Raw genomic sequence first — 12,893 nt, forward strand, 5'->3', positions numbered from 1 at the left:
CGTACTGCTCGTAGATGGACACAACACGGCTGCGGTAGTCCGGTGAGGCACCCGCAGCCCCCGAGGGCTCGGGGCCGTACTTACTGACAAGAGCGGCAATCAGTGCCTCCTCCTGGCCCCGGTACTTCTCCAGCTGCGCGTCCACGTTGGCCAGCTTGTCGGGGGCGTACTGGGTGTACAAGGCTATAACTCTGTCACGAAATGCGAGGCTTTCATCACCATTTGTATTACTTTCATTTTCATCGTAATTGTAATATTCGGGCTCGGGTCCGTACTTACTAACCAAAGCCTCAAAAAAAGCTTCCTCACTGCCCTCGTATTTTGCCAACTGCGCATCCACGCCATCCACCTTTTCTGGTGCGTAGTATGTGTAGAAGGCGACGGCACGGCTCCGGTAATCCATCACTCTCACCAGTAAAGCTGCGTGTTGGGAAAAGAGCGTAAACTAGGCTGTTGTTAGCTGGCTACGTAGGTTTGTTTCTGTGCAGGAAATATGAAGAGAGGGTGAGGCTGATGTGGAAGCCAACGTAGCAGCAGGAGAGAAACGACATCTACAACGCTGTGTGAAATCCACACGGAGGTGAGGAGAAAACTTCTTTTTTTTTTTTGCGTCGTTTATTGGCTTCACTTTCTTCATTTGCCTCCACGTGGGATGCAAAAATGTGTTGCAAGGGGTGAAGAGACAAACGCTTCGGCGTGGGCTCGCAGACGTCAGGATTCGGCCCATGACAGACGACCTCGAGGCGTCAGGAAACAGACGGCTCGTAAACCCCCTTCGCCCGCACGCGCTCCAAGAGGACGTCAACGTGTGCCGTCCGCTTCAACTCCTCAGGGAATAGGCGCCATTCCTTCGCCGCATCCGCAAACGAAACGCTGAGGAAACCTCTCAAAAAACTTTGCACAAAGCACACATAATTTCCCTTGCGCCGCGTCTTCTTTGGGGAGCTGCCATAACTTCGCTTGCGCTTCTGCTGCTGCAATGCCTCTTGTGACGCGAGTGTGTCGCGCTGGGAGAGTCTTGTCTCGCGATCGGAGGCAAATGCAGCCATACGACGGGCGTCACCCATTTGCAGTGAGTAGACGTCGTAGGAGCAACCATCGCGTACCAAAAACCGTCCTGACGCATCGACAGGAGCGATGCACGGCCTTTCCTTGTCGTAATTGACAAGAACGGAACCGGAACCAAAGCGGCGCTTGACTTCTAGCATCCCTGTTGTGGTGCAGTAGTGACCACCGTTGACACGCACATGCATTCCTTTGTTGGTGTGTCCCTCTCCCCTCCCTCGTCGCACAGGTCACGTTAGTTCTTCTTTGGTGTGCGGTGCCTGTGTCGAATGCGTGACGACAGTCGCAGCGGCAGGGCAAAAACAAAAGTGAAAAGAACAAGACTCAAGCAGCAATGCGCCTTCTGGAGAAGCAGTAGCAACAGTAACAATAACAATTAAATACATTGACTTACTTACCCTGCATCTGCCTGCTGTTTCTGGTGGCGCCTGCCGTGGTGCAGCCCAACTCGCCAGCCACTTCTTGTAGCGTCGCCACCGCCAGTGGCCTTGTTTCATACTCCCCGCATGTATTCACATCGTTCCTTTCGTTTCCTTTTTTTTTCCTTGGTGGGGGGAGCATCTCTTCCAGTGTGAAAGCAGTGTGAGTAGGTAGGCGGTTTACGCCCGACGTTGCAGTGTCTGGCGAAGATCTTCCGCCACAGCAACACCTCCCTTATGAAGGTAAACAATCAGCAGCGCCTTCTGCACATCGGGTGTCACCGCAAGAGGCATCCGCCGTGCGTTCACCGCAAGCGACCGCGCTAGTGCGTCCTTCAACGGCCCGCACTGAAGCTGCGACAGAAGCGACGCCGCCGTGTTCAGTTCCGCCATCGTGGCACAGCGCCCGCATGCGCTGACAATCAACTCTAGGAGCGTCGCCTGCATAGACGCTGTCAGGTCCGATGCAAGACTGCAGCAGTTGAACAAACGCACCAACTGAGGTGTTGTGAAGGAAACGGCGTGTATGAGTGCATGCTCGTGGCCCAGCGGGCGAAGAAAGAGCATCAGCTGTAGCCGCTGGAGTAGTGTCGTGTCTCTTTGCCCCGCAGCACCTTCAAGTAATGTCACCAGCACGTCCAGATGGGCCGTCGTCACGCTGTCACTCTCATTCGTCAAGCATCGCACAAAAAGTTCAACGGCCTCCGCAGGTAACCGACAATGATTGGCGCCCAGAAACCTTGCCACCCGCATCAGCGAGAAGTCCGCGGGGTGCTCCTCAGTATAATTCAACAGCCATTCCATCAGTGGCTGCAGTGCGGCGGGACATGTTCCCGCTGCTCCAGCTGCAGCTCGCCACATGTCAAACACGGCCGCACTTGGCAGGAATGTGCCTTCGCGGGCAAACACTTTTGTGCATCGCCGCAGCAATGCATCGGTACGACCGCCTTGCGTGCCACTCACATCGCCTCCCTTCGTCGCCTCTACAGGAGACGCTGCGGCTGTGGATGCCGACAAGGGGGTCCTCAGCAAGGCAGGGGCACGAAGCAAATCGCAGGCGCTGCAGACGCAGGCAACACACTCCGTAATCTCCGCTGAGGTACCACCACCTCGCTCCCATGCCTCAGGGAATTGCTCGAGTAGGAGGACGCTTCCGGCGAGAGAGGGAGACCTCACGCTTGTCTGTTCACATGCCCCCAAAACATCCAGCGCCACCGCCAGCACCCCCGCGATGCGCCCACTGCAGCGACCCCACACGGTGTCGTTCATATCATGACACTTCACAATGAAGTCCTCAAGGAGTTTTCGTGTCCCCATGCTCACCTCGAGAGTTTGTTGCCGCTCCAGAACCACGGCGACGCAGATGCTAGCGAGATCGCGCAGAACGTCGTCCGTTCCAGGAGAAACTGAACTGTCCCCAGCGCAGATGCACTCCACTGCCTTCACTCGAAGGGCCTGGGTGACCTCGCTCTTCTCAATCGTTGCGAGAAACTCCAGCAGCTCACGACACATCGCTGGCTTCAGCGAACGACGAAGAAGATACTGAAGCAAGTAGTTTACCTCGTCAGAGGTCTCTAAGGAAGCACCGGAGGTGCGAGAAAGCATATGAATGATGGATTCCACTGGCAGAACATGTGCATCCGACAGAAGTCGGTCCTTGAGCGCCTGGTAGTCGTTCCCCATCACAGCATCCTCCTCACGGTGGAACGTATCGCTCTCTTTTTCTGCAAGTCGAGTATCATGCAGAACACACAGCAATTCCTGCTGTGCATCACACATGCACTCTGGGACAATAAAAAGCGCCTCCACCACCAGAGAAAGACTGGTAGGCGTTATAGTCTTCGAAAAACGAACAAGGCGTCCACATAACGCCCTCCACAAGGCGGCATGCGCTGCCTCCTTGCCCAGCGTGGCAACACACCAAAGTAGCCGAGCTGTTCTTCGCTCATCGAGCCGTGGAAGCTGCTCCTTCGCACAGAAAAGGAGCGTGTCCACCATGTTTAGCGGCCCTGAGGGCGAAGCAACAGCAATGGCATGCAGCGAGGCTATAATTGTATGCGGTTTCCACAGTGCAAACTGCGATCCTACAAGTCGTTCATCCACCTCCTTCAGAAGGCTATCAATACAAGCCGGCGAAATATTTCCACTCCTATTATTCTTGGCGATTCGAAAGATGTTAATTGCAACCTCCTCATGGAGGGGTTCCACCGTGTGGAGAAGCGGGAGGGAAAGGGCAAGCCGCTGTACAAAAGCATTCGTGCAGCGCAACAGCAGCGCGTCTGGCGTGTTGCGAGCCAGCGAAGCCAATGAGGCGGCACCAGAGCTCAAATATCGCGCAGTTGACATGGAAGGCGCCGCCTCAGCAAGCACCACCATCGCCCGGGTGCAAAGCAAAGAGAGAACAGTCCGTGCTTGCGCCGTCATTCTTGTTTCCCTGCTGATGTGTCAAATGACGCGGTGCCGCAACTTCCTCCCACCCCACTACTAACGCCGTGTCCGTGCAAGCAAAAAAGTCAACAAATAAATATGTCTTGTAGAAAAAGGCGGAACGCCGCAAAGGGCAGCTCGCCGTTCTCCTCTTTCTATTCCTTCCTCGTCTCCGCCCTCTTTCGTTTTGCAGTTTCTGCTAATATTACTTGTCCACCCTTCCTCTTCCCATTACATAGACGTGGGCGTAGCCCCACATGTGTGATGGATACATCGACGTTGTAGAGGACCAGACGGTAAAAAGAAAAAGAACATAAATCAAAGGAAAGAAAGAAAAAATGAACAGCGTGGTAGGCACCGCATCCGCACGTCGAGGGGCAGAGTGGGAGAAGGAAGAAAGAAAATAGAGGGCGTACGGAGGAGCAGGAAAAGCAAAAGGGTGGTGGCGCAGAGGGAAAATCAAGTCAGCCAATATTCACTCTTTCTTTTTCGTTGTTGTCCGTTGCCGTTTTTTTTTTGTCCGTTAGTTTGCCTGTTTACTTGAAGTCTGTGGAAATACGTGGTTGACACGCCGGCCATACTTCGTTTCCGCTCTCGCTGGTCACAGCGACCTTGTGCACGGCATGAGTGCATCAGTGTCCTCAGGTACTGCCTCCGGCGAGTTGCGAGACAACGCCCCCCGTAGCCCAGACGGAATGCGTTCCTGCAGCACCCGCAGGTCCACCTGGTTGGACTTCGCCAGCCAGCGGGAGGTCAACTCCGTCAGTGGCAGCTGCGTAAAAAGGCCCAGGGGATAGCGGTAAAGACGGTTAGAGTAGTAAAGTACGTCCGTCTCACCTGGCAACTCTCCCCCGTAGACAAAGAGCGAGCCCTGTGCGAGAACATAGGCGTGACCACTGCGGGCACTTGGGCGTGCCTTGCCACAACTCAACGTGAGGTCGACCCACCGCGGAAGCTGCAAATTTGTGTCAATGTACCAAAAGTCGTCAAAGTACACGTTGCCGTCGTTGTCCCCGCCGTGGATGTACGTGCGTCCTTGCAGCACAACCATCGCGGAGGAGTACCGCGGAAAGGGGCGAGGACCACATGGTGGCAGTACCTCACGCCACACATTTGTAGGAAAGTGATAGTAAAAAAGAGAATTGCTGTAGGCAAAGTTTCCTGTAGGAGACGCCGTATGGGTGTGGTATCCGCCAAAGACGTACAGAAAATCCCCCTCCACCTGCGCACTATGACCGATCAGTGGCACTATAGGCTTTCCAAAGACACCCACAGATTTCACAGGATGCCACGTACACGTATCGAAGTCCAAATACCAAAAACAGGTTGAGGTGCTGCACGGTTCACCCATTAGAACGTACATGCGATTGCGGTATACATGGGCACTGTGTAGACGTCGTTCTCCTGGGCCTTCTGGCTCTGGTGGGGCCCGATGTAAGCATGACCAGGTAAATGTCTGCAAGTTAAGCACAAGCACTTCTGAAAATAACACAGGCATATATAAATGATACCCACCGTATACGTACATATTATCACCGTATACAATGGCAGAATGACTAATACGTGGTTCAACTATGTCCCCATTTACAGTCTCCTTGTACGTCCACGTGAAGGTCTTAAGGTCAAAGCAGTAAACCTCGTTGTACACAAAATGAAGCGCCCCACCCCCGAAGAGGACGAGAAATTCATCCTTGTAGTTCACCAGCGAGTGGCAGCAGCCGTGTGGGGGGATGTCGCCGCGGGGACGCACGCTACTCCATAGGTACGTCGTTGTCTTTGCCACCTCCCCCTTGCTGACGTAAAGGGGCATTCACGTCACAAGCTGCGGCCGTCGACGGCGCAGGAAAAACAGGCCAAGGAACAAACAGTAAAAACCAAAAGAAAAAAACAAAAAAAAATGACGCTTCTGCAAAAAAGAGGAAAAAAAAAACAAGCAAACTTGGATGGGGTTAACTGCTACGGTTATGTCTGCGTCAACTAGAGGCCCCGGGTGCTGTTCGCGCCCCTCGACAGCGCCCTGGCAAAATACCTCCTAGCCGTAAAACAAAAAGAAAAAGGAAAAAAAAGCCTTTCATGCAGGTAACGCAACATCAAAGAAAAGACACAACAACAAAAAATAATAATAATAATAATACAGAGGCACACGCTCTCACATACGCACAAACGCACCCACACAATGCAGGAGAAATCATATGGGAATAACTTCATTAAATGCACTTCAAGATGCGTTGGATGTCAAATTCATCGATGGCGTTTCGCACCTCCTGCAGCCACACCGGGGCATCCAACGGAATCTTCACCCCGACCATCTGCGTCGTGGTGCCAAGTTTCGCGACATCCCGCAGCAGATCGTCCGCATCCGCCCCCAAAGATGATGCCGTAGTCCACAGTCCGTGACACAACTTGATGTATTCTTTTGCCGCCGCATAGAATAGCTCAAACTTGTGAATGGGACTGCAGTGCTGACTCGGCAGAAGAGCAATGCCGCCTCGCACCACCGCACGCAAGCAAAGCTGTGCATTGCCATCATCCATGTTTTTGGCACTCGCAATAAGAAAACAAAGAATGCTGTGAAGACGTGGAGCATGCGGGCTCGCAGCTATTGTATCCAACACATACGGGGAGAAGCAGTCAGACTCAATACCCCAATTCACATCCCCTGTTTCATTCTTGCAGGAAACAAACCTTTCCAAGGCATCTGCAAGGATCCCAGCCGCTGAAGTAGGCTGCAGGACACGCATTAATCGCCAAGTTATAGAAAAGTGAAGGGGATTCATAGTGTACCACAGCTGTAGGACCTGAGTGTACTGTTCTAGGCCTAGTAACCCTTTGGCCGCTGCAGCTTGCACCCACATCGTTATTCGCTCAGCTACACGACGGCTCTGGGCTGCGTCCGGGTCCATGCGCTGCAATAACTCCATGACAGACCAAGTTTCTTGCGGGGAGCTCAACGTACAAGAGCGCAGCTCAGCCAATGAATAATCGTCAAGGCGCGAGTTCTCAAGTGCCCCAGGAGGAAGTGAGGCATAGCCTTGCTCTAGTATCATCGATAGATATGAAGCAAGCATACAGCGCGGTGCTTTATCGTTCCCACAGGGCAAATGAAGACCCTGCCAAAGGCATTCCAGGATACCTGGCAGAAACGGTGCATTCAGCCGACGCAAGGACTCACAGATGGCGGCAGCAGTTGCTACATTGCCTAAAGTCATGACAGCATCCCGCAACAGCGCTGCCAGTGACGAAATCACTCCATCCTTCTGTTCAGAACTCCATTTCCCCTGATGCCGAGAAACAACAACCGGAAGGAGTAGAGCCTCTTTTTGTTGCTGCTGTGGCTGCTGCTGCTGCAGCTGCCGCTGCCGATGTAAGACGGCCTCACCACCTGCCATTACAGCGAGGTAGGAGAGTTCAGCATCCCAAGCAGCCACAGTGAGGCAGCCTCGCGCCGCTAGAGCCTGCGTCTCATTATCTCGAAAAGGGGAAAGCAATGCGCACAGCCGTTCGTACGTCGTAAAGAATGCCACCGGGGGTTCATCGTGCCAAACAGCAAATTCATCGTTGTCATTCTGGCCAACGTACAACGCAATGCTGTTCACATCATGGGCAGAGAAGCCCTCTAACCACACGAGCAACGACGCTAGACAGCCCTTCAAAAACTCCTCCAGCCGCAGCAACGCCTCCTCTTTCTGCTTATTTTTTCGTTGAATACCTTCCACAACCATCGCATAGTCATCAGGGTCATCGGTAGGGTCCATCTCCGGCACCGGAAGAGGCGACAAGACTTGGGACAAGACGCTGAGGCTCTCGCAGAGCGCCGGCACAAAATCCAGCGGCGCCGCTGTTATCGCCTTCGGTTGCTCCAAAATACGTTTCAGCGTCAGCGCCCCTGCCGCCAAAGCCTGGTAGAGAACGTGGTCGGTGCCAAACTGCACCACAACCTCCTCCACGACAGACTCCAGAGAGGAGGTGATAACGCAGCAAACGTGCAGCAATGGCGCCTGTGTTCGCTCGTCCAGCACAGCCTCAAGCGCTGTCAAGAGGAGTGACACAGCACTGGCGTCAAGCACCGTGATGGCGCGAAGCACGGCACACACAGCCTCCACAATAGCCTCGGTTGCGGCCCCTTGCCGCAGCCGCTCCAAAGCCAGCCGCCAGAAAGAAGAGGCTGATAATCGGGTCCAAAATAAAGGTGCGATTTCCTGCGGCTCGTGCACGTTTCCCTCCGACAAGAATGACACACCCTGCACGATGATCGCCGCCTGCGCACCCACGTCCTCCACCGCCGTGGAGGGGGCGAGTACAAGATGCATGTTTTTTTGTACGCACATTCGCTGCGCCGAGCGACGTACAGGACCGATCGCTACACGCGAGTCACTTAACACACTCATCACACCCACCAACAACTTCGTGAAAGTTCGGGTGTCTCGTGTCGTCTCAGGGGCAGCACCGCCAAAAATGGCACAAAGGGATTCCACCACACTCACATCGGACTGCAGCAGGAGCAGCACGGAGACACACAAGTACAGCTGCTCCATCACCGGTGCGGGAAGGTTGGCGGCGCGAAGCGCCTCCAGATAAAACAGCAGCAGGTCGGCAAAGTCCGTTGGCCGCTCGTCGTTGATGGGCCGCGTCATCGCGTCTGGAATGGCTTGCATGCAAAAGAGACGGTTCAGAATCGCTACGAGGAGCAAAAAAGAGGCTGGCAAGGCCCCCGCACTAAACCTCGTGAACGCCTCTCTAAAAAGAAGTGGCGGAAGACACTGTCGAGTAATACGCGCAGTGTACGTTGACCGTCGAAGGAGGTCGCGCATAAAAACCCCGGCCTCAACGCTGCCATCTTCCAGGAATGCCTGCACCGCCCTCCATACTTCGGGTGGCACCAGCCCCTCCATGCGCTGCCGGATACACTGCAAAAACAAATTTCAAAAAAAAAAAAAGGGCGGGAAGAAGAAAACCGCACAGACTGCAAAGGAGCTTTTACAAACGCATCGTTTACGTCATGCGAGACACACACACAAAAAAAAAACACACACACACGAAATAATGAAAAATCGGGGCGGCGCAAATATCACAAAACGACAAAACAAAACAAAAGGGCATAACTATCCCAAATCTGTGCCCCCGTGCATAAAATCCTCTCACGCCAGTTGACGCTTTATGTTCTCTTTGTGCTTGCTGTAGATACTTTCCATCACATTCAGACCTATACGCTCGTCCACGGCCTCCAGAGCTTGACGTCGTGCCGCGACGTCGTCCGAGTACCCGCGATCCGGCGAATAATACGGCCGGAGATCGTCAGGGTAAAACCTTTTGAACACAACGCTGTGTGCGGTGAGGTAGCCAATCACCACAACGCAAATGGCACTATAATATTCTCGCGTCTCAGCCCCAGCACGGCCTTCGCTGTCACGATGCTCCGCTTCCTCCTCTGCCTTGGCTGCCTGTTCGTAGTTTCCTCTCTCCGTCAGCTTACGCTTGCGATACGCGAGTTCATCGCGACTGGTTCGGTGCGTCAGCGGGTGGTCGGTGAGGGTGTTGCTGTGCATGCAGTCCTCGTACAAACTCTTCGGAGCCCTGCGGATTGAGAAAATATCCTCCGTTTTCCTTTCAAGCTCCGCCATCGCACGAGCCCCACCACCATTAACACCCGCCGCCGCCGCGCCCTTGCACAGCCGCATAAACGACTGCCGCCACATCCTAGCGTCCCTATTGGTGTAATGCGCGTAGTTAGCAGGTTCATGAGCGCCCACATGCGGCGATGACGCGAGGCAAAAAAAAAAAAAAGAGCGTGGAATGGAGAAGGGCACACAAACAACATGTGTAAGCAGGAATGTTAACAGACGCACAGCGCACAAATACCCCCCACCCCCACCCACACAAACGTGCAACTGATGTATTGCTTGCTTCCTTGCATTTCCACGCCTTCGCCTGTTCTTTTCTTCCGAGCTTCCCTGCCGGTGCATTTGTTTCTTTTTTTTTTGTCTTTTTCGTCCCCCCATCTCTTTCGTCCGGATCGTTTGTGTGTCGCCATCACCGATGGCCGTTACTTCTTTCAATTCTTCTTCTCTTCTCTCTTTGCTTTATTACTGTGGCTATTTCTCTTTTTTTCTTCCTTTCTCCTCTTACCCTCCCCTTTGATCTCCGGGTGACTCATTTATTGCCGCTTTGCTAGAAGACCCTGCAAGAGGCTCATTGCAAACGGTATCAACAGGAAAGTCCAGTACTTCTGGATGAATGTGCGATCGTCCTCCTCCGGCTGCTCCGCCTGGTCCTGCTCCTCCGCCACTCCTGCCTGTTGCTGTTGTGGGTTGCCACCGTACAACGATGTGGCCTTCGATGCCGCGCCGCCCCCCTTTTTCTTGGCGCCCTTCTTGCCCGCTGACTTCGAATTGCCGAGCTTGGCAAGAGCGTCTAGATCGGCGTAGTCCGGCAGGCTGCGTGGCGCTGTCGGCTCCACCAAACCGACGCTGGCTTGCAGCCGCACATGCGGAAAGAGAGAGAGAATGCCGAGGTCGCACTCGTCACCGTTGAGCATCTTTGCATGAAATGTGTTCGTTCCACTTGTTGCCTGAAGTCCTACAACCGTCGCGCCAGTGCCAACAGCCACACGCAGCGACTCCCGCAACAACACTGTGCGAGAGTCCGCGGCCTCAAAACCGCGAACCAGCGAACATGGTGTGAGAGCGATGGAGACTGCGCTGCTACCATCCACATCACCTTTGCGCACCAGGCGGTAATACACAAACTGCGCCTTTGCCAATGCCGCCTTCTTCTCCTTTGTCAAGTCGCCTTGCTTTCCGGAGTCCAACGCCTCGCTGTTCTGCCACAACTTCGCAGTGGCATCGACGGAAACACGCGAGATAGTGATGCTGCTGATGGCTTCCCAGTCCCCCTCAGCACCCAGGCGACGTTGCAGGTCATACACCTCAGAAACGGCCTCGGAGGCCCCAGTGACGATGACCAGCAGGGCCCACAAGCCGAGAAGCAACCCCCCCTTCATTGTCTTTAAACTCCCTTCTTCTTCTCTTATCTTTTTGAGCTCCACGCGCGATAAGTGCTGCTTGCCTCCGTCTCCTTGCAAGTGTGGGCGGAGGTGGCACCGCAACCCACAATGATTCCCTGAGTCAAGGTGTGTATGTGTTTGTTGCGCAGAGCGTTGCGTGCCCCAGCGAGGTGCCGAGCGCGCAGTCCCCCTAGTCGCGGCCTTCTCCCCACCGTAAACAAAAGACGGAAGAGCAGAGGCATAAAAACACATAAAAATGAAAAGTGGAGGTGTGGACACGCTCACCGACGACGCTGCGGGACGTGAAAAAAGTGGTTAAGTTTATCGCGTAAAAACAAAGAACGCACCTTGGCCAGCTTCTTTTTAACCTCTTCGTCGTATTCATGCGTGCGTGTGCGTGTGCGTGTGTTGCATCGTCGCAGCACTCTTAGTTTAGCACAACAACAAAAAAAAAAATACAAACGCGTGCACCGATGGTCATCATCACACCGCGGCGTCTTGCTGAGTGTCCGTGGGCGTCTCTGCTCTGCACAGAAGAAGCGGGAACACAAACGATGCGTCACCGTGCACACGCACCACTTCGCAGTTTTCCGGCAAAACGCCGTTAGCCCTGTCCTCCGCCACGTTGCAGGAGCTCGGGGACGCGTCCACCTCAAGGCCGGTTGTCACGTACACCACCGCATCCGCGCGGATGTGCTGCAGCAGGTGGTGCTTTGGTAGCCCGCCCCCCAACACAATACAGGTGATGCGACCAACATTGTTAGAGCTGGCATTACCGTCATGACTGTCACCGCCGTGGCGGTGACGGCGACCCAACTCCTGCAGTCGCGCCACGTCAACAACGGGGTCCACCACGAGTCCCTTCCTCGAGAAGTTGTAAAAGTAAACCATGTCACCAATTGAGCCATCCGTGATGGCGGGTGAAAAAACGGGAATCTTGTTTCGGTAGCACCAGTAAATGAAGCTGTCGGTGCACACATCCGGGTGCTCGCGCTCAAGAGCCTCGCCCATCGCTTCAATCATCTCAGACGGAGCCGTCATTGTCTCCCAGCAGGAGTTACGCTGCAGCTCATGCAGCCGCTTCAGCACGGGCATGAAGAAGTCCTCGAAGTGGCAGTAATTGTCGTTTGGCACAAGAAGATTGCCAGTGCGGTTGACGCCACTCTTGCGGAGTGCGCGCCCATCCATGTTAAACTGCCCCAGAAACGTATCTCCAAGGCACTTGATGATGTCCTCCTCAATCCCGCCGGCAGTCGAAATGGCACCGTCTATGAGGCGCTCCCGCGCCAGCTGCGCAAAAGTGTCGCGCAGACCACTCGAGATGAGGTTCGAGGTGTAGGCCAGGAATACAGCGTCGCCAGCACGCTTGTGGTACAGCGCCCGCTGCACGATCTTCCGGGCCCGTCCAAGCTCCGTCGCCTGCAGGCCAACGCCGGTGTACGACGCCAGAACACAGCGCAGTGCTTCCTCATGATCTAACGCCAGGAGCGCACTGTAATCCACTGCCTCAACGGTATCCATGTGTAAAGGCGGTGTTTCCGTCGCACCGTTCTCGCCACTGCCGGCTTGGTGGCTCCCTTAATTTTACGCAGGTATACAAAACCTTCCTTATTCTTCTACTTGGCTTACCTCCACCGCCCCTCCCTCCAGAGTTCAAGCCAGAGTGTAATAACGAAGTATTCTCTACGTGAAGGAAACAAACAAACAAACAAACAAAAAACGAGCATCGTAAAGATGGCGACTGCCAGCAGGATACAGACCACAGAGGCTGGAATACGAAATAACCACACTGGGGAGTGTACGGCGTAACAAAATCTTTAGAGCACGTCTCACACGTCTTCGTTGTTGCTTATTGTTATTATTTGTGTTTTCCTCGTCTTAGTTATTCGACTTAGCGGGAGGCAAAAACGTAGACGGCGTCAGGCACTACTACTATTAACTACTACTCACAGATACCGGTGTTATCGCGCCTCCACCCT

The 12,893-nt window shown here is 54.1% G+C and overlaps 8 protein-coding genes across 8 annotated transcripts, besides 6 other annotated features; all 8 read right to left on the reverse strand.

Moving 5' to 3' along the window:
* Positions 1–403, reverse strand: TraAM80_05510 (uncharacterized protein; the record flags this gene model as incomplete). Its single annotated transcript, XM_029382387.1, has 1 exon — positions 1–403. A coding segment is annotated over one exon (403 nt), but the record flags the coding sequence as incomplete, so codon positions are not given.
* Positions 404–746: 343 nt separating this feature from the next.
* Positions 747–1,253, reverse strand: TraAM80_05511 (uncharacterized protein; the record flags this gene model as incomplete). Its single annotated transcript, XM_029382388.1, has 1 exon — positions 747–1,253. The coding sequence occupies one exon, from the start codon at positions 1,251–1,253 to the stop codon at positions 747–749; it is 507 nt and encodes a 168-aa protein (XP_029237759.1).
* Positions 1,254–1,664: 411 nt separating this feature from the next.
* TraAM80_05512 (uncharacterized protein) lies at positions 1,665–3,908 on the reverse strand (the record flags this gene model as incomplete). The annotated part of the gene is made up of 1 exon (XM_029382389.1): positions 1,665–3,908. The coding sequence occupies one exon, from the start codon at positions 3,906–3,908 to the stop codon at positions 1,665–1,667; it is 2,244 nt and encodes a 747-aa protein (XP_029237760.1).
* Positions 3,909–4,210: 302 nt separating this feature from the next.
* Positions 4,211–4,254: a sequence feature (A-rich).
* A 258-nt stretch (positions 4,255–4,512) lies between these two features.
* On the reverse strand, positions 4,513–5,721 carry TraAM80_05513 (kelch domain-containing protein 3; the record flags this gene model as incomplete). Its single annotated transcript, XM_029382390.1, has 1 exon — positions 4,513–5,721. The coding sequence occupies one exon, from the start codon at positions 5,719–5,721 to the stop codon at positions 4,513–4,515; it is 1,209 nt and encodes a 402-aa protein (XP_029237761.1).
* A 49-nt stretch (positions 5,722–5,770) lies between these two features.
* Positions 5,771–5,844: a sequence feature (A-rich).
* Positions 5,845–6,014: 170 nt separating this feature from the next.
* Positions 6,015–6,045: a microsatellite.
* Positions 6,046–6,118: 73 nt separating this feature from the next.
* Positions 6,119–8,803, reverse strand: TraAM80_05514 (uncharacterized protein; the record flags this gene model as incomplete). Its single annotated transcript, XM_029382391.1, has 1 exon — positions 6,119–8,803. The coding sequence occupies one exon, from the start codon at positions 8,801–8,803 to the stop codon at positions 6,119–6,121; it is 2,685 nt and encodes an 894-aa protein (XP_029237762.1).
* A 114-nt stretch (positions 8,804–8,917) lies between these two features.
* Positions 8,918–8,948: a microsatellite.
* Positions 8,949–8,981: 33 nt separating this feature from the next.
* Positions 8,982–9,005: a microsatellite.
* A 44-nt stretch (positions 9,006–9,049) lies between these two features.
* Positions 9,050–9,607, reverse strand: TraAM80_05515 (uncharacterized protein; the record flags this gene model as incomplete). The annotated part of the gene is made up of 1 exon (XM_029382392.1): positions 9,050–9,607. The coding sequence occupies one exon, from the start codon at positions 9,605–9,607 to the stop codon at positions 9,050–9,052; it is 558 nt and encodes a 185-aa protein (XP_029237763.1).
* Positions 9,608–10,065: 458 nt separating this feature from the next.
* Positions 10,066–10,911, reverse strand: TraAM80_05516 (uncharacterized protein; the record flags this gene model as incomplete). The annotated part of the gene is made up of 1 exon (XM_029382393.1): positions 10,066–10,911. One exon carries the CDS (start codon positions 10,909–10,911, stop codon positions 10,066–10,068), a length of 846 nt encoding a protein of 281 aa, XP_029237764.1.
* A 486-nt stretch (positions 10,912–11,397) lies between these two features.
* TraAM80_05517 (deoxyhypusine synthase) lies at positions 11,398–12,435 on the reverse strand (the record flags this gene model as incomplete). Its single annotated transcript, XM_029382394.1, has 1 exon — positions 11,398–12,435. The coding sequence occupies one exon, from the start codon at positions 12,433–12,435 to the stop codon at positions 11,398–11,400; it is 1,038 nt and encodes a 345-aa protein (XP_029237765.1).
* Positions 12,436–12,608: 173 nt separating this feature from the next.
* Positions 12,609–12,635: a microsatellite.
* The last annotated feature ends 258 nt before the right edge of the window (positions 12,636–12,893 follow it).

Source organism: Trypanosoma rangeli (assembly GCF_003719475.1).
Source record: "Trypanosoma rangeli strain AM80 chromosome Unknown Tra_15.4_contig_00181, whole genome shotgun sequence".
In the NCBI taxonomy this organism is placed as follows: Eukaryota; Euglenozoa; class Kinetoplastea; order Trypanosomatida; family Trypanosomatidae; genus Trypanosoma; species Trypanosoma rangeli.